General features: G+C 33.2%; 1 protein-coding gene across 1 annotated transcript in view; it reads right to left on the reverse strand.

Moving 5' to 3' along the window:
* The window catches only part of VMP1 (vacuole membrane protein 1), a 114,656-nt gene that overhangs the window by 12,416 nt on the left and 76,710 nt on the right, over window positions 1-25,530 (reverse strand). Inside the window, exons 8-10 of the mRNA XM_019736323.3 lie at window positions 15,719-15,799; window positions 12,183-12,299; window positions 7,117-7,178 (exon numbers count right to left, since the gene is read on the reverse strand). Coding sequence (XP_019591882.1) covers window positions 7,117-7,178; window positions 12,183-12,299; window positions 15,719-15,799 — 260 coding nt within the window. The remainder of the gene's footprint in view (window positions 1-7,116; window positions 7,179-12,182; window positions 12,300-15,718; window positions 15,800-25,530) is intronic.

Genomic DNA, 25,530 nt, shown 5'->3' on the forward strand with positions numbered 1-25,530 from the left:
CTAGTCTTTTCCTCGGCCTAAAATACACAGAGGTCTCATCCAATAATGAATGAATGAATTCACTTAGTCAACAAATATTTACAGAACACTTAAAATGTGTCAGGTATACCATGGCCTATGTTTTTTTACCCAACACTTCTATGTAATCCAATATAATTGGGTTTTAGTTTTCACCATTCTACAGAAATGCTCTAATTATGGTTAACAGTAACCTAATAGTAACCTCCATTTCTCATCTAACAGTCTAACTTCAGAATTCCTCTTTAGCCTTTAACTATGCTGCCTCCTAATATCTGTAACAAAAATATAGAAGAGTCAAAAGAGAAGATAAACTATATGAAGAGGACATGAAAAGGAAGGAGTTTATTACTGTTACAAAACAAAATTCAACTGTGTAAATTTTAAAGATCTTACTGACTTTATTCTATAATTCATGGATCAGGCAGCATCCCATCTAGCAGGAGCTCTGAAGAGGTGTATAAAATGAAAGTTTTACAGACAGAAGGAGGATAGGACCAGGAAGTTACTAGCAAAGAGTGGATTGTTTCAGGCAAGGTCACCTTTCTTTGGGGGACGGCAGGGGTCCATCAGGCAGGTTACCTTACCAGTGCTGACCAGGTAATTACAGATTGATTGGTTTGATTCCACTCCTGGGAGATGCTGAAACTGTAATTAAGTTAGATATTAAGTCTCAGTTTGGCGTCGTGTGCTTATTAGCACAAGTGACTCCATTTTGGGCCTGTTGTCTCTTTTTTTAATACTATCTGAATTACATAAGATTATATTAAAATCAGTGTGTACAACTGAATCGCAGCAGCTGGGGTCTTAAGATCTATGTGTCCTTTTTCAGTTAATACAAATATTTGTGTTCCTCACTTCCATAACTTTTTCTGATTATTTTACAATGATCGAAGTCAAAGAGAATCAAGTACATGAACCACTTTATATTTGAAAATGAAAGCACATAGATTTTCTTTTTGTAGAAGAAAAAGTCTGGGACAACATAGCTCATTCTGACCACTTGTCACTGAGTGAGGAACAAGAAACAGCATTAAGATTCAAATACTTAATTACTCACTGGTTAAAATGATATCTTATGCCACAGGCAAGTACAACTCTGAGGTCAAACATCAAGTTTACTCAGAAACAGGAGACAGCACAGAAGAGTATGGAACATTCTGTATCTAGTAAAAAGTCCCTGCTCCAGCCAAGTCCCATCCCCCAAGTTCAATGATTGAGTTATGGAAACTTTCTTGTGTGGTAAAACTGGAGACTTTGTCTTCTAATAAGACCCTGGCAACCTGACAATGAGCCAATGTTCTGTATATGGTTTGTTACGGGTCATATGCTTAATGTTATTTTCTGGAAATTCTCATCTCTATTTGGTGAGAATACCAGAACATGTCATTTTAATCATGGTTTTAAAGCTAGACTTGGTTCTGTTTAAAAATATCTCCAGGTCTCTCTCACTGGAGGAAGGCAATAAATATAATGCCTTTGAAACTCTTAAGTTACCTGGTTCTTGGTACTGTCCCCTGACTTATTTCCAGCCAGGATACCAAAAAGTGAAAAACTCCACTACATGCCTAATCTTTTTTCAGACCCATCTTTCTGTCCTCCTGCCAAACATACCATCAACCAAAAATCCTTTTCTAAAGGCTATTATTTGTATTCTAATCTCTCTCCGAATATCTGATTCATTACATCTGTTCAGATGTCCATATATAACTAGACAAACCCTTTGATTTAGGAATAGATAATTGGGATACCTTTCTCTAAACCTAATGACATTGCCAATTACTTTCCAGAACTGTCCAACAAATAAATCTACTAATTACTATTTCCGAGGAGAATCATTTACTTTTACAATTACAGTAAATTTTGAAGGTAGGGCTTACATTCTCTCTGGGACCTTAGGACTATCATACAAAGACATACTGTACTAAAAATACCACGGGCCCAAAGCATACTTACTTAGGGCATCGTATTTCGCTAGGCCACTCCATGGGCATTGTGACTAAAGCCCTTTGGGGAAGGATATTTCCTTTAGTCATCAGTATAGCATTCAAACCTGTATAAAATTAATACTTAAACCTCACCACCGGAGATGTAATGGTCAACACTAACTGCCACGTGGGGGGAGGTGAGTAACCTGGCCTGGCACACCTGTGGTGAGATTTTACCCAAGTTTGGCCCCTAGACAAAACTAAGTTATCTTAAATTATTGAAACTAAGTTATCACAACAAAGGGTTATGTTGCTTATGTCCAATCTCTCTTTCCTTTTCCTTTTCCCTCTTTTGTGTTGTCCCTTTCATCATCCCCTTAGACTACTTACTATGTGCTCAACACATCTTACACTAAGAAGATGTGTACACTAAGAACTATGTGTACACATCTTACACTAAGAAGCTCCTGTTGCTCAGAACAGCAAAAAACATGAAAACATTCCAAATGCCCATCAGTGAGAGAGTAGGTGAATAATTCCCCAATGGAATAATATATAGCCGTCAAAATTAATAATCTTCAGCAACACACAATATATCAGCAATATAATATGTGAAAAGTCCCAAAAGGTTACATATAGTATGAACTCCTTTTTATGAATGAAAAAAACTAAAATAAAAAATTATGTGAGTTATTTATAACCACTTAGAGCCCATTTTCTTATCAATAAAAGAGGGATAAACACCCATCTACATGGCTGCAATTAGAAGTAAACAGTAACAATAATAATTGTATGTAGAATACTCATTATGTTAAAAAAAATTGTATCCTCAAGAATTATTTGTGTGGCAACATGGATGGACCTGGAGGGTATTATGCTAAGTGCAGTAAGTCAGACAGAGAAAGACAAATACCATATGATCTCACTTTTATATGGAATCTAAAGAACAAAATAAATGAAACAGACTCAGATACAGAGAAAAAACTGATGGTTCCCAGATGGGAGGGAGGATAGGGGGCTGGGTAAAAAGGTGAAGGGATTAAGAAGTACAAATTGGTTGTTACGAAACAGTCATGGGGATGTAAAGTACAGCATAGGGAACATAGTCAATAATTTATTATTAATTATGTATAGTGCCAGGTGGGTTCTAGATTAATCAGGGGTTCACTTTGTAAATTATGTAAGTCTAACCACTATCCTGTCTGTGCACCTGAAACTAATATAAAATAACATTGAACATCAACTATAATTGGAAAAAAACCAAAAACACTGAGGTATGCTCATATATACTTTGATGAAAAACTTTGTCCCGGTTAAAGGCATTTTACTGATCAGAGAATAAAGTAAAGAAATGACAACTTCCTGCAAGGAAAAGAATGCGTTCCCTCAATCTTCCCCAAAAGCACACAAAAACAGTTACTAGTAGTAGTATACCTTTCTATCCGCAGTCAGTAGAAATTTTGGAAAATGAGACATTAAGAACACAGGTAATGCAGAACTTCAGAGGAAAGGCATTTTAAAAATCCACATGTCTTGGAATGTTAAATCACTGAATTGAGTATGTTTCAACTAAACTAGAAAATATTTTGATATAGGACACTTCACATTTTGACTGGAAGTTGGAAAGATTATCAGTAGTCTCCTAAACTGGGAAAAGAAACGCTACTCTACTCCTGTTGTTTGAAAGAACAGCAAATAAAAGTGGACACAAGCAAGTAACTGTGGCAGAGTTCATATTCAAATCTAGATTTGTTTTCTCTGAAGCCTGTGTGTTCTCTTCATCTTCAACTCCATAGCTGTCCTTACTCTTGAGATTAATTTTTCTTTCTTTCTTGCCTTAGTGTCTCATAATTTTATATTTGAACAGTTGCTGCCTCTTTTTTGGTCTTGTCTTTTGACATTTTTTTCTCTACCATGGCAATTCATCACTCCCTTAATTGTAGGCACGAAAATTTTAAATATTCTTCAAAAGGTTGTATTCCAAAATTTACTAGTTTACACTAAGAAGATGTGTACACTAAGAACTATGTGTACACATCTTACACTAAGAAGCTCCTGTTGCTCAGAACAGCAAAAAACATGAAAACATTCCAAATGCCCATCAGTGAGAGAGTAGGTGAATAATTCCCCAATGGAATAATATATAGCCGTCAAAATTAATAATCTTCAGCAACACACAATATATCAGCAATATAATATGTGAACAGTATTAAGAGGGAGGAACTAATAATCAAAGGAGAATGTCTCTACAGTAAGCTCCAGGCCGTATTTTGAGTTCAACTCAGCAATGGGTCTACGGATTGTGACTGCTCTTCCTTTTCTGCAATAAACTGCTAAGCTACTCATTATGACACAAAATAATTTTAGGTCTACTGCAAATTCATTCTCCCTGTTTTAACTTAATTTTCAGTTTAGGTTTGATGAGCCTATTTATGAGTTATCATTTGAACATTTACTATTTATACTATTTAATATATTATCTTGAAAAGAAGTTGAGGTAATCCCTACAGACAGTGCTGGGGAAAAGATGAAGATATCAGGACATTCCAACATATGTCTCCTGAAAACAATTTAAAAAATATGACACCACCCATCTAATTCAATAAAAATAAGAATTCAGTAGGTCTTAAATACCTTAGAATAACTTTATGCAAAACTTTCTTTAAGAAGAAAGGATCACTGGATTTTTTTGAGGGGCTGCGCTAGAGGAGATAAGGGTAAGGAACTACTGATTCTGAAAAACATAAAAAATTCTAACTTTAAAATGTCAGTTTAAGTTTAAGTACACCTTTTTTATTTCTATTTACTGTAGATAAGTAATATAATTTCTTAAAAATTCCAAAGGCTAGAGTTTTATATAATTTGCTAATTTTTATTGGCCAGATCTTTATTTAGACACCATGTGTTCATTTATTCACCAGGTATTTATTTAGCATCTGCTTTATGTCAATCAAGATGCCAAGTGCTGTGGACTGCGTGGTGAACAAAAACAGTCCTGGCCTCTGTCAATAAAAAGCTTACAGGTTAGTGGGAGGAAAATAACCACACACCCTTAAACACAGACATAACAGTACAATTGTCAGTGCCTGTAAGAGTGTATTTGACCTAGTAAGGAAAGGCATTTTGTGAATATAATAGTGGAAATCTAAAGGATATTATCTAGACCAGTGGTTCTCAGTGGGTTGGTGGTGGTAGTGAGGGTTTACTTGCCGTGGGACAATTGGCAATGTCTGGAGACATTTTGATTGTCACAACTGAGACACTGTGGGCATCTAGTGAGTAGAGAACAAGGATGCAGCTAAAACATCTTACAACACACAGGACAGTCCCCCACACAAAGAATTATCTGGCCTAAAATGTCAATAGTAGAAATGTTTTCTGAGAAACCCTGAACTAGGCAAAGGAAAAAGCACAAGCCAAGATCAGTGGTAGCTGACTCAAGCAGAGAAAACTATAGGGGACAAATCATACAAGGCTTTATAGACCATGTTAAGGAGTTTAAGCTTTTCTTAAAAATAAAGGGGGAAAAAGTAAAGGGTTTCAAGAAGATGATGAACTGGGGGGTGAGGACAGTGGTGGTGACCTGCTCAGATAAAAATTTTTAAAAAGTTACTAACTGCAGTATGGTGAACAGATTGGAAAGGAATGAAACTGGATGTGGGTGGATAACATAGGTGACTAACTAATCTATCTTCTTAGAAACTCCAAAGGCTGGAAAGACAAAAGGTGGTAGTGGTGAGGATATAGAAGTAAACAAGAAACTTCTTTCTAAAATGTTCAGTATGGCGAAAGGAGAAAGGAAAAATATAGGATGCTGCGAACCCAGTCACTCCTACAACGTGTGGGTCTGTGTGGCATTTAGCTACATGTCCTTCAGAATTCTCTCAGGGCGCAACAGTAATCTCTAAGAACAGATATGAAACATCTTCTTTGTAGTTAAAAAATAAAGCTGCAAGAATAGTCCTTCTTTCTTTTCAAATGCCACATATGGTTACTTGTAAAGCACTTTTTTGTAAGGATTCAAGCAACCAAAAACTGGAGTAATTAAACTTTAATGTACAAGCTATAATTCACATCTATAATCAGAAGTTTAGGAAGTAATAAAACTAATAATGTTTGGCTCCACTGGGTATATTCTCAAGATATGTTTTTCCTCAATTACTACTAAATTACTAAAACTAACTAGAAAATATTAAAAAGTATTTTATTATAAAAATATCATTATAAAAAAGAGGAAATATATAATATACGGCTTAAAAAATAAAATTAATACTCATGAACCTCTAAGTGGCAACTTTTTAAAAAATAGCAAAAAAATTTCACAAATGTTTTGTTTTATAAATAGCTTTTAAGATAAAGATTTATTTTAAAACCACACAAAGGGTATTTCGACTTAATACTTTTCCACCATTGGGCAGTTATACTATCAAATGAAAAGAAAACCTCTCAGCTATAAACACTGAATTAAAATCATATATTAAAAAAATCTCATTGAATATATCACTGTATTCACATTCCAATTGACAGTTAATTTGACTAATCAAACAAAATGAGTTTTTCTTTACTGTTTTATCAAAGTCAACTCCACAAATTTATGACATTATTATTTAAAGTTTATGTTAAAACTGGTCTTACTTCTGTAAATACAAAAATGAAAGCTTTGAATACTAGCTTTTTAAAATAGCCTGATTTTTCTCTAACGAAGTAACAGGTTCAAGACATCATATTATACTATCTTATCATATCTTATTTAATTAAATGTTAATATTTTATGAAGGTTTCTTTTTAAATTAAATGCAACTGTGTATCTGGCTAAAAATCAAGGCACTGTACTATAAAGCACTATTAAATTGTAATGACACACATGCCTTTTATATAAAGAGAATTTCTTACTTCTTTGGAGGGCAACAGTCTCCAACTCCAAAGCCTCTTTCAAATCAAGAATTTTATGACTTGATACATGTTTGGTTTAACATTAAACAAGGATAATCTGAGCTTTATCCTTCCCTGCTGCAGGGCAAGAGGGTCTTCGTCAATTTAACTAATAACAGGGCAAAAGTTATTTCCTCAAAAGGAGAGTTATCTAACAGTTCTAACCCAATAAAGTCTTTTATACATTTCCTCCCATTCAAACGGTGATATTAATATTAGTCCTTAAAGAATTACTCACCCAATGAAAGCCACCATCTGCTCCACTATGTGTTTGCTGAATGTTATTATAACAAAGATTTTCTGTAAAGAAAACACCAGTTACAATAAGTATTTCTCATGAAAAAAAAAAAATAAATTCACAATTCTGGTAAGTCTAAAAAGGTGAGGTGCTGCCTCTAATTGCAATCTTTAAGATTCTTTATAAAAAAATAAGAAACACCATTTGCTGCCTACGTGGTATTTTAAAGATGTTTTTCCTTAAGCACTGTTCTAGACTTACTGAGATACATGACCATGTCTGAGGGAAAACTATGAGTCATGAAACCCAAGACTGGGAGGACATTCCACATGTTTTATGTATCTTAGAATGGTGTATACAACTGAAATCATGGGTTCCCATATAGCCCCCACTACTGAAATTAAAGCTGATCAGCCTGATGACAGGGGCTTGGCTAAATCTAATCCAAAGGATCTTGGAAAGACTACATCCTTCATGGAAGTATGAAAATTCCATTTTTAGATCCTGAATGAGCTTGGACTTTCAGGATTAGGACACAAACAAAGGCATCAGCAAATTATTGAGGATCTTTATTAGACCCAGGTCATTTTCAATTTGGTGTTACTGAGGTACTCTCCATTAATTAAAGATGTTGATACCTTATCTTTCTGACAAGTAAAGATGCCTTTAGGGCTAACGGGTAGCAAATATTCTTTTTTTTTTTTTAAATATTCTTAACTCAATTCAACAAATGTTACAAAAAGTACTATAAGGAATTATTACGGGTTTTCAGAGAACACAAAGATGAGAAGAATACTTCTTCAATGCCCTGAAGATATTGACAATTTTTTTCCATACACAGTACAAACATGGTAAATACTATATATATATGAATACATGTGCCATTTGTGGTAAAAGCAATGTGTTATAGACATTCAAGAAAGAAAAGGTCACATAAATACAATTAATTAGAGACTCAAGAAGGAGATATTAAAGTTTAGCTTTATAGGATTGATGACTGATTAAATATGAGTACTCCTATAGTGTCTCTCCAAATTCCTGATAACATTTTAGTGCTTTGTTATTAAATAATAACTTTAGCCTATGTAACCAGGGGAAGGAAGGGAAATAAATACTGTTTCCCCGAAAATAAGACCTAGCCGGACAATCAGCTCTAATGTGTCTTTTAGAGCAAAAATTAATATAAGACCTGGTATTATATTATATTACATTACATTATATTATACCCTGTCTTATAGTAAAATAAGACCGGGTCTTCTATTAATTTTTGCTCCAAAAGATGCATTAGAGCTGATTGTCCGGCTAGGTCTTATTTTCAGGGAAACACAGCAACAGTTTTCTTTTTATCCATTCATTGTAACTCTCAGGAAAGTGCCTACTTTAGACTAAAAAGCTTATTATTTTAGGTAGAAGAATAAGGCACCGGCATTTTCTTCATGTGCTAGTGTTAAGAGATATTGGCAGCTGCACAGTATAAGGAAAAAAGTCTAAAAAAAGTTCGTAGTCCTTTTTTGGTGTTTGTTTATGCACCTATTAATTTGAAAAGGATACTTACCTATCTCATGGAAAAAACAAGCACATATAGATGTCAAACAGCTACAAGATGGATGATTTTATAAACAATGTTACATCAATGGTATATGAAGATTATGAAGCTAATAAAACTATTATAGATCATTTAGGATAAAAGCATTACTATATGAGGGTCCTTCTAATATCTAGACTAAAAGCCGCTTACTTAGAGCTATAAATCTTTTACTAAAAAACAGAGCTAATGGTTTTGTCTCTTAGTGATCTCACCACCATAAGCTTTCCCTACCATCATTTCCTAACATTCAAAATAAGCCAATACCCAGATAATTGCACAATTTCATTGCTTGAAAACAAAACAAGACTTTCTTGTTATATGCAACAGCTTGAAAATTTATTGTTCTCGGCACGACGTAAATGTCTTGTTTTTAATGTGTCAGACATTTAAGAACATAAATCTCAGGCTAGAGGTCTGAGTGGGGATTCTACCAAGTAAAAGATCACAAAACAGCCCACTCAACCATGTGCACAGAGGAAACAAGGGGAAGGGGAGAGTATGAAAAAAAAAAGATGGGTATAGGGAACTAATGATGGCAAAATGAACAAAGAAGAACCTATCTGTAAAAGAAAGGTCCTTCAATGATAAGAAGAATCTTAGATTCATTTATTAACTATTTACTGCGTGCCTACTACATGCTAATGCTACTCTAGGCAGCAGAATACCTCAGTGATCCGAAAGACAAAAATCTGTGTCCTCCTGGAGCTTATATTCCTGTGTATGTATGTGTGGTGGTGGTGGGAGGGTAGAGCGGCAACAAGCAATTCATATAGTAAGTAAATTGTATGGTACATGAAATATTATACATGAACATGTTGACTTCTCACCTTCTTCATTATTAAGGTTTCTAATGGTCCTTCTACGGGCAGAGTCTTGAACTTCTCCAGTGGAAGGGGAAATCCTGAACTCACATTATTAAGTGGGCTGATTTAAAAGTTTTAGGGGAGGTTTGACAGCAAGATATCAATAAAAGTAACAACATTTATCAAGGAAAGTTAAAAAAGAGGAAAAAAAGAGAAGAGAACCAGAAGAGGAGATAGGTTTACTATTAGAATATAGAAAAATCTGTGCATGGTGTTTTTCCGTTATTTCAGGATGTTACAATGTTTATATTACTCACTAATATTGCTTACCCAAGGAACACAAAATGTTTGTTGCCCTGAGCTACACATCTAGTGACATGCCTTTAGAAAGTATGTCTCAGAAACAGTGAAACAGCAAACACATCCCATGGTCTCAGTTTAGTGAAGCAACTCAGATTCTTTCCTTTCAGAAACATAGATGGATTTTAGCTTTCTCTTTTTTCTTTCATACAGAAACAGGGAATGAGCTTTGACTTTATAGAGATTGGTTTGAATTCCTGGCTCGTAGGCATGTATTTTATCTTCTTTAACACTTAGTTCCCCATCTATGGATAATAACCACCTCACAGAATTGTTCTGAAATAACCAGTGCCAACTGCTTGGCACAAGTCCTCAAAAATAGCAGGCATCAAACAATTCCATTTCCTCAATCATATAAATAATTTATAGTTAAGAAGGCAATGCAAAAGACTGGAAAAAACACTGAACTTGAAGCCAAAAGACTAGAGTTCAAATTCCAGCTGTTACTTACTCTCTTAGGTAACTATTACTTATTAACATCTGCAAGTTTGATAATTACAAAATGGGAGCAATAATCCCTCTAGCCCAAGATTATAATAATTAAATCAAATGACATACCCTAAGCACTTTAAAGTATGAAGTACTATGTAAAAAAAATCAAGCATTGTTCAAACTTGAAAAAAATCTACTGAGAATGTTTTTAAAATATACTACTTTTGAATATTCTGTAATAAAAGGTCTGATATAAGTTGCACACCTTATCACTATAGGGTACTTTTAGCATAACAAATTGTACTATAATTTATAAAACATTACTACAGAAAGCAGGATGCATGAAGATTATGGATTCCTAAAGAAGTTGCTGTTAGCAAGGGAATTAAAATGATCTGTTATTATTCCTTGGGTATTACTACTTTCAAAGGACTCTGAAAAGCTAAATGATAGCTTCTTCTTCCCCCAGAAAGAACTAAAAAGATCACAGAAAACATTATCTTCAGATACATTGTAAAATAATTCATTACTCACTACAATATTTTATCATTTGAAAAATCCTGTTACGGTATTTTAAATATTTACCAAACTAACTAGCATTCCAGTATTAAAAAACTCATGTTCACAGAACAATATACTTAATGTAAGTAGGACAAAATATACTCCCTGAAGGAGAAAGAAACATACCCTTGAAATTTTGAGTGGTTATTATGGGAGGAGAGTGGTTTAAAAAATTCATCTCACATGCCAAAATCTAATATTGAAACTGTGCAGGTAGAAGCAGCTGAAGTTTTTCTATTTTATTCTTTTCTACTAAGAACTGGAGGTAGACAAGTGTTAAGAAGCTTGGAGGATAGACATTCTTTCAATTATTAAGGAATCATACCAGGGCATAGACATTACTCACTGTTCTTGCCTTTCCTTTGGTGAATGCCTCTTTGTTGCAAATCTCATTGATTAAGAAATTCTTTCCAGGTTAATTTTATTTTATTCTGGTGAGATTTGCACTTAGAAGGAAACAATTTATATCACAGTCCTAGAAGCACACACGCTTTCAGCTCATTTAAATTCTTAGTCTCTTTTATCTCCTCTGTACATACAGTATATACACAACATACCATGTTTCCCCGAAAATAAGACCAGGTCTTATGGTAACTTTTGCTTTAAAAGACGCATTAGGGCTTATGTTCAGGGGATGTCATTCTGAAAAATCATGCTAGGGCTTATTTTCCAGTTTGGTCTTATTTTTGGGGAAACACAGTACCTGCTGTCCTAAAGATTTTGTTAAGAGTGGCTTTGAAGACTAGCAGATTTTTACTTCTCTAACCATAAGCCACATCTTTTTGCCTCTTTGGACACCCCTTTCTTCTCCATTTTACCCCACACTAACATCTGGCTGTTTTCTGTAAAGGATAGTGGTGTCTGGAGAGGAAGCATTACTATATGCCATGTGCAAAAGGAAAGTAGAATGAGAGAAAGGAAATATTCTCTCAGCTCATGGTCAGCAAAGACACACTGTTTGGGGCTATGTATGTGAAAATGACATGAATTTTTTCTATATAGGAACACTATTTTTGTTTGGTAAAAGTCTTGGATAAACAGTTTCACAAAGAAAAAAGTGAAATAAAGAAAGAAAAAAGGAAGGAATGGAGGTAGGAAGAAAGAAGAAAGAAAACAAGAAGAAAAATAATAAAGGGTCACAATTTTCCAAAATGGACAGGGAAAACCTACCCAAAATTCACTAACCTCTAAATGACATATGATAGTTGAATACCTAAGCAAGCTACCAACCAAAAGAAGCAGAACCAACATCTTAACAATTTGCCTTGGAATGCATTTTAATCGACTCATCACCATTAGGCAGTGAATAAGGGTATAATTACCTGAATATGCATTTTAATTATTGCTTTTCCAATCAGGGTCGCACCAAAGAAAGTCCAAAAAGGTACAAGAAAGTGTCCACATGTGATTCCAGCCAGATCAAATAGAGGATTTGGAATCTATTAAAAAGAAAATTAAAATGGGACTTACACATATAATACAAAGAACAGTTTAATTTCACCACCTATAGGTAAAGCCTTATTTACATTGCAAAGAGAGGTACGGGTTCCCCTATCAGTACTAGACTGTTTAGGTTAGGCAAGTGTTCTAACGTGTCTATAAATTGGGTCTCATATTTATCTCAGACTATTCAATCTATTCAAAGCAAACTGAGCTTTCCTTTTGCTTGTATTACTTATAGTTAATGTCCCCAAAATATACTTTTTTCTATCATATTAGAATTGGACAAAGCCAATGGATTCACAGGAATTTAATACTATTCAGTAGATACTTGGTTTTTGGGAGCTAGCTGTTTTCCAAGGTGAGGTATAAATGAAGAAAAAAAGCCTTAAGATTATTTCAGTAGTTACTGGGGTTTACAGATCTTTACACTAAAATAAATACTATCTAGAAAGTGTTCACATCTATAGCAAACATTCTTGTAAATTCACAAACACATTTATATATTGATCTACTTTTACTTTGCAACATAAAAAAAAAATAAATTCATTATTTGTATTTTATTTTATAAGAGCCGAAGGCTGTGGAGCTGTGTGACATGTTTTAGAAAGAAAATCAAGTGTGGAAATACAACACTGATTCAGATGTTTTGAACACTCAGTCCCAGACAAAGAAGTGATTCACAACAAATACCTTTTCCAAACAATCCCACATTTCAAGAATACTAAAAGACAATTCATGTAAAAATGCAAAGAAACCACAAGCTGTTTTTCAGCACTTCATCCGTTTTTCTCCCACAGAAGTACTCCCATAGAAGTGGCTGTTGGCCGAATCATTTATAAGTCAATTAATTTATATAATTTCATTTTTGAACTTTCAAAGAAAAGCCTAGTTGTTTTAAAAGATATTTGTCATTTATGTTCTTTTTTAAAAACAGTGCCATGACTAAATTAGAATTCAAGTATTCTTTTGTTAGTAACTGGATTCGATAAGTTTTGTTTTCCCCATCCAAATTCAAAGTGTTTACACAACTTCATCTGTCTTACAACCACGTAATAACAATATCATTTGCATAGCACTACAACTGTCATTTCTTATATTTTCTCATTCGACCCTCAGAACTCTATGAATAATTTTCATTGTTTTCCTTTATTATCAGGCTCCACCTCATGTTGAGATGCAAATCAAACTATACAAGATATGTAAATCAGAGTAGATAAAAATTGGAATTTGTTAACATGTTGGACACTTCAGTGTAAGTAGGATTATAATCAATGAATTGGTTGTTACATGTGCATGTTATTTATTCTTTTTTTTCAACTTTAACTAAATACATAGACAGAAAGATTAGAATTAAAAGAACTATTAAGTAGCTTTGAGATATTCCCTCAACTACAAATTTTACTTATTTTTACCTTAAATATTTACTGTTTTATTTTTACCTTAATATTTACTGTTTAAATATTAATAGCAAAATAACTAATTAATAAGGCTTTTACCTTAAATCAAGTATATATATCTTTAATACCTTAATGTATTAAACATATCTTTAAAAACAGTTCTTAGGGCAAAATTAATCTATCAATTTATGTTAAATATTGACTATTCTAGTCAAATATAAAGAGGACTGGCTAGTATAGAAAGCAGATTTTTAGCAGTTTGGACACAGGTATAGACGAGTGCCAAGGAATAAGTATTTTTTGCTTTAATAAATCAAAGATATTTGTATTTTCCCTAGGAATAATGAAAGCTAACTTTTATTGAATGCTTTGATTTGCTTGGTACTTTTCTAAGGTTTCTACATCATCAACTTACTTAATTCCCCAAACAAGGCTATGGATGATTCTGTTCCATCCATTTTACAGATAAAAAAAGTGAGACAGGTTAAGCAATTTGGTCAATGTAAATGGCAGCAGAGCAGGATTTCCACCCAGGCAACAACCCTGGTTCCCAGGCTTGTTGTCTTAGCCTGAAGCTAAGAACATTATTATCCATTAAGCCTCTCAGCTTAATCCTGTTCTGCTTAGTTTCCACAGCACTTGTTACTTCTCGATATATTTCAATGGTCACCCTCACTAGACTTCAGGATCCTTGAGGAAAGGGAATATTCCTTTCTCTTCTTTATTCCAAGCACTCAGTGGCTGATCCAAAGCTGATGAATAACAATTAAAAAATGGTTGACCATTTATGTTCTAGGCACTGTGTTAGTTCACATATATAATCCTCACATCAGCCTTTGCAAATGTCTTATTGCCCCATTTGAAAATTAAAAAACTAGGGCTCAAAGAGAGTAACTTGACTGAGGTTACATAACTAGGTAAGAGTGAAAACTAGGAACTTAAGTAAGCCTGACTCCAAAGCCAATTCTGTAATATCACACTACAACATACCTATACATTGCTCAAATAGTTAAGATCAATATTGTAATAAAGAGCTTCTATATTAAAAAGTTAGATTATGAAAATTGCTAGTATTGCCAAGGTCAAAAGATAGTATAATTCAGGCACATGTATATTTTAAAATATCTCTAGACTGCTGATACCACATTTGAAATTTTGGCACCAAATGTTCTCCTTTGTTGGCCATTTGCTTTGCTAAGGCATGGAAAGTGGGTACTCAGAGATATATTCATGTGCTCATACATAATAAAGTAGCTATGTGTCAGTAGACAATAATTTTGTGAATTTTACTTATAATTACAGCTTTTATCATATCAACTAGGTTCACCTAGTTATTCTGGCCAAATCTACCACAGAACTACCAACAAGTGTATAAGGACTACCAAAGAAAATTTGGCTCAAAATGCTGCATTTCAAATGTAACTTTTTATTATATTTGAAAAGGACAAGGATAAACACCAACTCATCAAAGAACATCAATTTCACAAATTTTGCAATTTGAGAGATTAAGTTTCTGACATAAATGGGTTCTGAGTTCACGGTAACCAAAGATGGCCTTAACTTTGCCACAGATGTTCCAATTACCTAACTAGGTGTTAATGTCACGTAAGACGGGTTTTATGTGAATTCATCTTTATAACTAATGCTTGAAACTTTGGAAAAAGACTACTTATCTACAACTCTGGAAAGAATGAAGTCATTGTTATTTGGTTAAATGCACTTCATTATAAATTCTTCATGGGAAGGATGGATTTTGTCTCCTTTGTTCTTACTGAATCAAGCCATTTAGGCCTGAAGTCATCATGGCATGATGAAATGCTTAAAAGTCAATAAACAAAATATGAACCTATCTAACAGAAAACAGCTCATTTGATGAGTAAGATGATTAATAAAATTACATACCCATTAAAAGTGATACCATTTTTCAACACTCAGGCTTGTATCTTTAAAAACAAGTTGGATCAAAATATAAATCCACTATTTATGGGAATTTCTCATATTTAATACAATTCACTTACTGAAGCACAGGCCAAAATTCCAAAAAATCCAACCTTCTGTACTAGTTTTTGAACTGCCAGTTTAGCCCGGGAGGCAAAGTCCTGTATAAAAGAGGGGTATCAAGACATTAATGAAAAGTACAAGGAAGAAGGAAAGATAGTTCTTTATATTATAGAGTTATATGAAATGTCTCACAATCTGAAAGCATTGATTCATTTAATAAGATGAATGATTTTTTAAAATCACAACAGGCTGCACTGGAAAACATGCAAATAAAATCTTGATAGAACTTTAATTACATCCGTAAAGATAAACTTGTACCACATTTCAAGAATAAACCAAAACATTGTTAATTAATTTATTTTTTTTATTCCCTCTGGATTATCTAGGGATGAAAAAAGTGCTATAAACTAACCATGAACCAACACATTTTTTTTAGAAACACTGGCCTACCACCTCTACTTCTCTTTCCTTCTCCAACTCACTCCTTGATTTATATCAGGGTAAGAAATCATAGGGTTTTCCAAGACAGCCAGTAAAGACACCTCTGCTGATCACTAGCCAGAAGATGGAAAAAAAACGGCTATGTGGCAATAACTAAGCCATTCATTATACCCCAAAGCAAAATAACATCCTACATTTGCACAGCTTGTGCTAGTTTTATAAGACGTTTTCACAAACATTGTACTTGAGCCTTTCAATAATCCTGAGGTGTAGGTAGAGTAGACTCTTCAGATTCTGAAACCAGTGCTCTTTTTATTTCTCCATTGCCACTTCCCATGCTGAAACATGTATTTGGCTGGCTAGTTTATTTTCACAATTTTCTTCTTCTAACATGTTCATGCTACAATTATACATATGTCTACACTTTTTCTTAAAAGTACCAATCTGAAATTTGACTCTAATTCTTTCATGGTTTTGAAATGGTATGTACTCCAATCAAAATTTCAATGAAAATGATTGAGACAATAAAAAATATTAGCTAATGTGTAAACGTCTTTTTAAACAGTAATTCACATCATAGGTCTTCTTCCTCTCACTAGTTCAACACTCTAATAGACAGAAATCTTATAGAAAAGTCAGAATATAAGATAGAAGGTTCCTTCACAGAATATTAACAGGGTTTAAAGCACTTCACTAATCCACAACAGAAAGTGTTTATTTCTACTTAAAAAAACAAACAAACAAAAATCCTTTAACAAATAATGTAGCATAGCCCTATCAAATTACCACATTGAGTATTAAAATAAAAAAATAATATCTTCCTCCTACTCATTTGCTGAGAATGGTGAAAAAGTCAAAGGAATTCAACCAATAAGGTATATTTTAAAAGCTATCAACAGTCAATATAAACACTTTTCAAGTTCAAAGTTAATCATTAACTAAATTCTGCAATGCAATTTTGTAATTTTACAATTTATTTCCAAAGAGACAATTGTTTGGGGGGGAATTAGGCTTACTTTCTTAGTAAGTCAATTACATCAGATTTAATATTGTAAACAACTGAACTATTGCAGCAAAGGACACTTTCAATTTTAATTCAGATTTCTAACTAGACTTTTTTTTTCCTTAAATTAACTATTGCATTAAGAGTGAAATATTGATTGTGATTTTAAAACTGTTTAAGAATATATAATGAAATCAGCTTTCCAAAAAAACTTATTTTAAAACAAATTACACTTCCATTTATTTTGAATAATTTACACAATCTAAATAACTAAATTTATAATTTATTAGAGGTACTAAATAAAAATTGGTAAGCCACAGTGAATAGAAATGTTTTGAGTTTTTAAAACATCAAACAATACTATTAGATTATCAACTAGTTATGAAATTTTCATTAATAAAGTCTAAGAGTTAAAACTATAAATTCAGGAAAATGCCTTCCTTTATAGCCCTTGATGTGTTTACAGCAAATCTATTTTAATAAGAGGCAAGATGGTATTCAATTGCTAAGAAAAAGTAAAACAGAGAAAAAAAACAACTACACAAATTTTATTTCAAAGACAGCATGCTTTTTATAAATGTGTCTTCCAAGTCAGACATGTGTGTGAACATTTTTCTATCACAGGATTTATTAGTCCTCAATACATAAAATTACAGAAAATTAGATATCTGCATAAAATGGCGTAGACAAGAGCAACAAAGTATTTAGACATTTCAGTGTCCTGTTTCCTTTTATATTAATTTCAAGGCTTTGGAATCTCATATTTATTTAAACCAAGTGGACTATGGTAGTATTATCATTTTACTGATGGTAGTTTTCTTTTTTTTATTTCCACTTTTTTATTTTATTTTATTTTAATTTATTGGGGTGACAATTGTTAGTGAAATTACATAGATTTCAGGTGTACAATTCTGTATTACATCATCTATAAATCCCATTGTGTGTTCACTACCCAGAGACAGTTCTCCTTCCGTCACCATATATTTGCTAAGGTATTTTTCTACTAGTCTCTCTCTTTCTCTCTCTCTCTCTCTCCAACTGGAAAACAGGTATAAATATACCAGTTGGTTTATATAAAAAAATGATTAAACATTATGCAGGGCACCTAATATACAAAATAAAAAAATGTGTAAGCCTACAGAAGTTCAAGGAATTATGTTTTTAAAGTCATCCTGAAAGTAAGGAGCCATTTTATCCCTTTGGGGCAGAAATCTCTTTACTCAACAGAAATTAGACAAAAACAAAGAAAAATAGACTCCTTGTTCTTTCAGATGCCTGGGTACCCATCATCAATTATTCTTAACAGTGCTTCAAGAATTTTTATTTGAGGCAAAAGAGTTACTCTATCCAAATAAGTGAAGTAGAAATCTCCCTAACCTTTTTCAAAATTAACTTTCAGCTGGCATATCTTACAAGGAAAACAACTTAAGTGCCTTTTTAATGGGGAATCTTACTTTTTAAAAAGTCTGAAAGTCATCTACTGAAAATGGATTTCATAAATCTTACTGTGTCTTTAACACACACGCACACAGTGACCATGCTACTTTCGGTTCCTATAATTTATTTTCCAGGTCTTTCACAATAGTCTCAGAATTAAAATTACATTTATACATTAAACCATCCATGAACATTTACTTAAATTAAACTAATGTGAAGTCTGCACAGTTGTTTTCATTACAAGAAACCAACAGTAGGAGAACATGCAGTCTGAGGGAAAATTTTTCTTGATGTTTTTCCTTGCCACTGTAATGAAAACAAACTCAGGGAATCATTAGTATTTGTACTAAATGTAAAATATTTTACAATAGCAAAATAACTTGTTTAGTTTTCATAAATACAATCAAATTTTGTTGTTTTTATTTTACATTTATTTTACTTTAAAACCATATATTCAAAACTTAATGATATGGCTTTAACGTCTTTATTAACATAATTTTGTTGAAAATATCATTCTTTTATTATTGTCTAAAATGTTCTACATGTTAAATGTAATGTACTTTTCCTTGTTTGTTGTTCTATAGTTCTAAAAGTTCTTTATTTTTTAACAACTTCTGTACTTTTTTATTATTTGAATAATTTGACAGCTCTTATATTGATTTTAAAGTAACATTGTCTAGGCATTAAAATATTTATATTTCCACCTGCTTTAAAATAGAGAGAATTGTACTGTGTATTATTTGACAATAAGCCCACCTTAAATACACATACCGATATTAACAAAAAGCCCCTCTTTAAAGTTTAAAAAAATCATTTCAAATAAAACTTGCTATTGTTATTAGGCCATCAAATAAGCCAAAAGTGTGTACCAATAATAAACAACAATATTTTAAAGCAGAAGTTTAACAAATTAGTATGTTATGCATTTGATATTCAAGTTAAATATAAAAGGAAATTATCATTTCATTTTAATGGTTTTGGTGTATTTGTGGGAACAATGTAGTTAAGTTCAGTTTGAATACTTCCTCAATTGTCATTCTTCATAAAAAAAAAATCTGTACAACTAAAACCAAATTCCTTTTAATACTTTCATTTCTCTGGATTCACATTTCACAACGTTTACCTATTTCACAATTTAAGTGCCTCAGAGGAAAGTTTCATTCTCTAGCTCAACCTAAATAATCAGCAAGCATTTACAATTAGTAATCATACATCACTTTCTACTTTTTAAAAATAAATAAACAACATACAAGTAAATAAAATTATCTTTCCCACTCCCACCAACAGTGATTATGTGTGTAACTGACCATGCTTCTAAAAGTAAGAATGAGAAACACTAGGAACAGTTCCCAATGACTGTAAAACAGATGAAGAAAAGTTACAGTAAGTCCTTAACACTGAGATTTCAAGGATTAATAATAATATAAAACTACACAGTCTTCAAGTATAAATATTCCTGGACTACTTTCACTTCACATTTCTTTTTCTTAAGAAATATATTTGTGATTCAGGAGAAAGAGAAACTGTAGAATTAATAATAATTAACTTGTAAAATACTAATCTTTGAATCTAAATATGTCAGCTTGGATCTGAATATATGAAATAAATGTATTTACTTTCAAATAGCAACAGTAATGTTTCATTTTCATGATCCGTGACCACACGAAATTTCAAGATCTCTTTAAAAGAAACTGAAAATCCCTAAAGATATTAAATGAATGCAATATCACTGAAGATAAATATGCATTTGGTTAACAGCTTATGTTAGTTTGAACTGACCTATTATCAATATAATAGTAAACATTCAGCAATTTAATACATTATCTGCCTTCTTAACCCAGTATATATTAAAATTTCTGCTGAAATGCTATTCTTGTGGTTGGTATTAAACCCTGCTCCAATATTAAAAACCACAGAGCAACTATTGTAAATAATTCCTTGCATACAAGTTGAATTTATGTTAAAATATACTGTATTTGTGAAGTTCTTTTGCCATTTAAAATGAATTGCTAGTTCCTGTATCCTAGTCAATTATGTTGTGTCAAGCAAGTAAAACTCTATTAATCAGCAATGGAGCTAAATAGTAATGATGACTTAATGTTACAAGCTGTTTCAGCATCATGGACAATCACTCTGAACTATTAACTTGTTATTAAGACTCTAATAACCATGTAATTAAATATTTTCTGCAATGAAATCATATTACACACAATAAATAACAGAATTAAAGAGTACAATTAATTATTCATGGAAATGGCAATGAAACATGACTCATAATCTTTAAATCTTTCTCCATCTAAAAACAGGCTAAAGTGTGTCTTAATAGCAATTTTCTACCTGTTATCAGGGTTCTTTACTGTTTTTTAATCCAAAAATATACAGCATTAATTCATTAAAATTAAAATGAGTAAAATATTTTATCTTACTGTTGACTTCCTCAACAATACCATTAATGTAACTGCTATGTTAATATTGTAGATTTGAGTAGGTCTCCTTTAAATGAGGTACATTTTCAAAGAGTTACACATCATCTATTCTGTTATAATGGACCCAGACCCACTTATGAGATGAAGATTATTAGGAAATAAACTCTAGGGTTACAAGAAAAAGTAGGGATATTAACTTGATGAAATAAAGTGATTGCGACAGTAAGAAGTAGTAAATATTCACTACTGATAGATGCTAGATTATAAAATATACACACATTTACCAAAAAACAGTAATCAGAACAGACTTGTGCAACTATTTTCTAAAAAGGAAATGTTTTAATACACAATTTATGGCCTTTACATTATTCATGAGAGAGATCACTAGAATTTCTACTTAAATTGGAAATGAGGGTAAAATTCTATAATAGTGTAAACAGAATACATCACAAAAACATAAATCCAAAAGCAAATAAATTTTATTCTGAGAGTAATTTGGATATTTAGAAGTTTTAAGAAGATATTATAGAGTTCTGATTCAAGATGGTGACATAGGAGGAGCCTATACTCATTTCCTCCTAGGAATACACTGAATCTACAGTTGGAAAAGTAACAATTCCCTATGAAGGAAATTCAGAAACTAGTTGAGTGACTCCTAGCCTGATGCCCCAGCTTTTGTGGCAGTCACCCCAGAGGACACATCTCCATAGTCTGGCTCTAGTGGCCAGCAGGGATTGTGTGTTCATGGGTTCAACAGGATGGTAGCAAACAGAGAAAGTTAGTTAGTAGGTAGCTATTCCCCCAGGGAGCAGTGCAGAGAGAGCAAACAGAAATGCCCATCTTCCAGTCTTTCATGGAAAGGGGTGTATTTGAATACTTTAAAATTTGCTGCCTGAGGGAACACCTTCCAATCAGCCTGCACCTAGGTGCTGATAAGATAGTCACAGGTTTTGACACACCCTCAACAATTGAGACAAAGGACAGAGGACTCTAAGGACAAAGAAAGCTTCTTAGACAATCAGAAAAGAGTAAGAGCCAATCTAGAGCTAGGGCAGAATTGAAGAATAAGGTTCATCTCCTACAGGAGGCCACTCCTTCAAGACTGGGAGGGGTGGCTGTTTTATAATACATATAAACTAACACAGTCAAAGAAAATGAAGAAACAGAGGAATATGATCCAAAGGGAAAAAACAAAATAAGACAAAGCCTCAGAAATAAACCTTAACAAAATGAAAATAAGTGATTTACCTCCCAGTTCAAAATAATAGTTATAAACATGCTCATTGAGATCAGGAGAACAATGTATGAACAACGTGAGAATTGCAACAGAGATACAAAATATAAGAAAGTACCATATAGAAGTCACAGAGGTAAAAACTACCGTGTTTCCCAGAAAATAAGACCTAGCTGGACAATCAGCTCTAATGAGTCTTTTGGAGCAAAAATTAACATAAGACCCGGGTATAACATAATATTAATATAATATAATACAATACTGGGTCTTATATTAATTTTTGCTTCAAAAGACACATTAGAGCTGACCGTCCAGCTAGGTCTTACTTTCGGGGAAACACGGTATGATAGCTGAACTGGAAAATTCAATAGAGGGGTTCAAGAGTAGACTAGATAAAGAAAAAAGGATCAGCAAACTTGAAGAAAATAAGGCAGTAGAATTCTTCCAATCAGATGAGCAAAGAGAAAAAAATGAAAATGAGTGAAGACAGCTTAAAAGACTTATGGGACAACACCGAATGAACAAGTATTTACATTAAAGAGGGTCCCAGATGGAGAAGCGAGAGAGAAAGGGGAAGAAAAGTTATTTGAAAAAATAATGGCTGAAAACTTCCCTATCCTGATGAAGGAAAGAGACATCCAGACTCAGGAAGCCCAGAGATCCAAAAAAGATGAATTTAAAGAGATCCACAGGAAGACACATTATAATTAAATAGTCAGAAGTCAAATACCAAGAGAGAATCTTAAAGGCAGCAAGAGAAAAACATGTTACATATAAGGAAAACCCATAAATGATAAGTGAATTTTTCAACAGAAATTCTGACAGCCAGAAGGGAGTAGCACAATATATTCAAAGTACTGAAAGAAAATAACTGCCAACCAAAAATACTCTATCTAGCAAAGCTGTCCTTCAGAATAGAAGGAAAAATAGCAAAAGTTGAAGGAGTTTAGGGAAAACATGAAAATATAAACCTCACTGCTAAAGGTACATATACAGTTAAATTCAGAATAATTGAATGTTGTGAAGGTGGTAGGTTAATCACTCATAAAGCTAGTAAGAAGTTTAAAATCAAAAGAAATTAAAAGAATTATAAGTACAGTAATTTGTTAATACACAGATAAAAAGATGTAAATTGTGACATCAAAAACATAACAAGCAGTAGAAAGTAAAAATGTAGAATGTTAGAATGCATTTGAACTTAAGTTGTTATCAACTTAAAATAGACTTATAAATATAAGATGTTTTATATAAGCCTTGTGGCAACCACAAGGCAAAACCCTACAGCGGATACACAAAGGACAGAAAACAATATAAGCATACCGCTACAAAATCATCAAATCACAAAGGAAGGCAGCAAGAGAAGAAGAAAGGAACAAAGGAATTACAAAACAGATAAAAACAATAAATAAAATGGCAATAAATCTATACCTATCAATAATAACTTTAAATGGATTAAATTCTCCAATAAAAAAGTACAGAGTAGCTAGATAGATTAAAAAAAAATACCCAGGTATACGAGGTGTGATCAAACAATACGGTAAATGTTTAAATAAAAACAATTTATTACAGTAAAAGACACATTTCCATGAATCTCCCTCAAAATACTCCCCCCTCACTTCGAACACACTTATCCCATCATTCTTGCCACTTTCTGAAGCAGTTCTGGAAGTCCTCTTTCATGTCTTTAGTTGCACTGTGGTGGCTGCCTCAATGTCCTGAATCGATTCAAAACATTTTCCTTTCATGGTCAGTTTGACTTTGAGAAAGAGCCAGAGGTTGCACGGTGCCAGATCCAGAGAATAAGGTGGATGAGGACACACCAAAACGTTTTTATTTGACAGAAATTACCATATACCAGAAGTGATGCGTGACACGGAGCGTTGTAATGATGGAGATGAAAGTAAAGACACTCACGAAAGAGGTCTTCCAGAACTGCTTCAGAAAGTGGCAAGAATGATGAGTTAAGTATGTTTGAAGCAAGGGGGAATTTTTTTTTTTTTTTTTAAGATTTTATTGGGGAAGGGTAACAGGACTTTATTGGGGAACAGTGTGTACTTCCAGGACTTTTCCCAAGTCAAGTTGTTGTTCTTTCAATCTTAGTTGTGGAGGCATGGTGCCATTCAGCTTCAAGTTGTTGTCCTTTCAGTCTTACTTGTGGAGGGCATAGCTCAGCTCCAGGTCCAGTTGCCATTGCTAGTTGCAGGGGGCGCAGCCCACCACCCCTTGCGTGAGTCAAACCGGCAACCTTGTGGTTGAGAGGACGCGCTCCAACCAACTGAGCCATCCAGGAGGCAGTTAAGCTCAAGGTGCAGTGTTCAAGCTTAGTTGCAGGGGTTGCTGCCCACCATCCCTTGCGGGACTCGAGGAGTTGAACGGGCAACCTTGTGGTTGAGAGCCCACTGGCCCATGTGGGAATCGAACTGGCAGCCTTCGGAGTTAGGAGCACAGAGTTCCAATTGCCTGAGCCACCGGGCCAGCCCCAAGGGGGAATATTTTGAGGGGAATTAATGGCAAAGTGTCTTTTACTGTAATCATTTTTTTTAAATTTAAACATTCACCATATTTTTTATCACATCTCATATGTTGCCTACAAGAGACTCACTTCAGGTTTAAGGACACACACACTGAAAATGAAGAGATTGAAAAAGTTATTCCACACAAGTAGAAATCAAAAGAAAACTTAGGTAACGATACTCCTATCAGACAAAACAGACTTTAAGACAAAGAATGCAATAAGAGGCAGACTGTCATTATACAATAAAGGTATGAATCCAACAATAGGGTATAACATTTATAAATAGTTATGCACCAACATTATACACCAACATAAGAGCACCTAAATATATAAAGCAATATTAACATATCTAAAAAGGGAGAAATAAACAGCAACACAATAATAGGGGACTTCAATACCCCACTTCCATCAATAAATAGATCCAGACAGAAAATCAATAAGGAAACATTGGACTTCAATGACACATACTAAGACCAGTCACAACAGATATTTACAGAACATTCCATCCAACAGCAGCAGAACATTTTTCTCAAGTGCATGTGGTACAATACACAGGATTGGATCATGTATTAGAACGTAAGACAAATAATAAATTTAAGAAGATTGAAATCATATCAAGCATCTTTTCCAACCACAATGGTATTAAACTAGAAATCAATTACAAGCAGAAAAACTGGAAAATTCACAAATAGTGGAGGTTTAACAATATGCTATTGAACTACCAGTGGGACAAAGAACTCAAGAAGTGAAATCAAAAAAATATCTAGAGGCAA

The sequence above is a fragment of the Rhinolophus sinicus genome, chromosome 12, assembly GCF_057876585.1.
Source record: "Rhinolophus sinicus isolate RSI-liver-muscle chromosome 12, RSI-T2T, whole genome shotgun sequence".
In the NCBI taxonomy this organism is placed as follows: domain Eukaryota; kingdom Metazoa; phylum Chordata; class Mammalia; order Chiroptera; family Rhinolophidae; genus Rhinolophus; species Rhinolophus sinicus.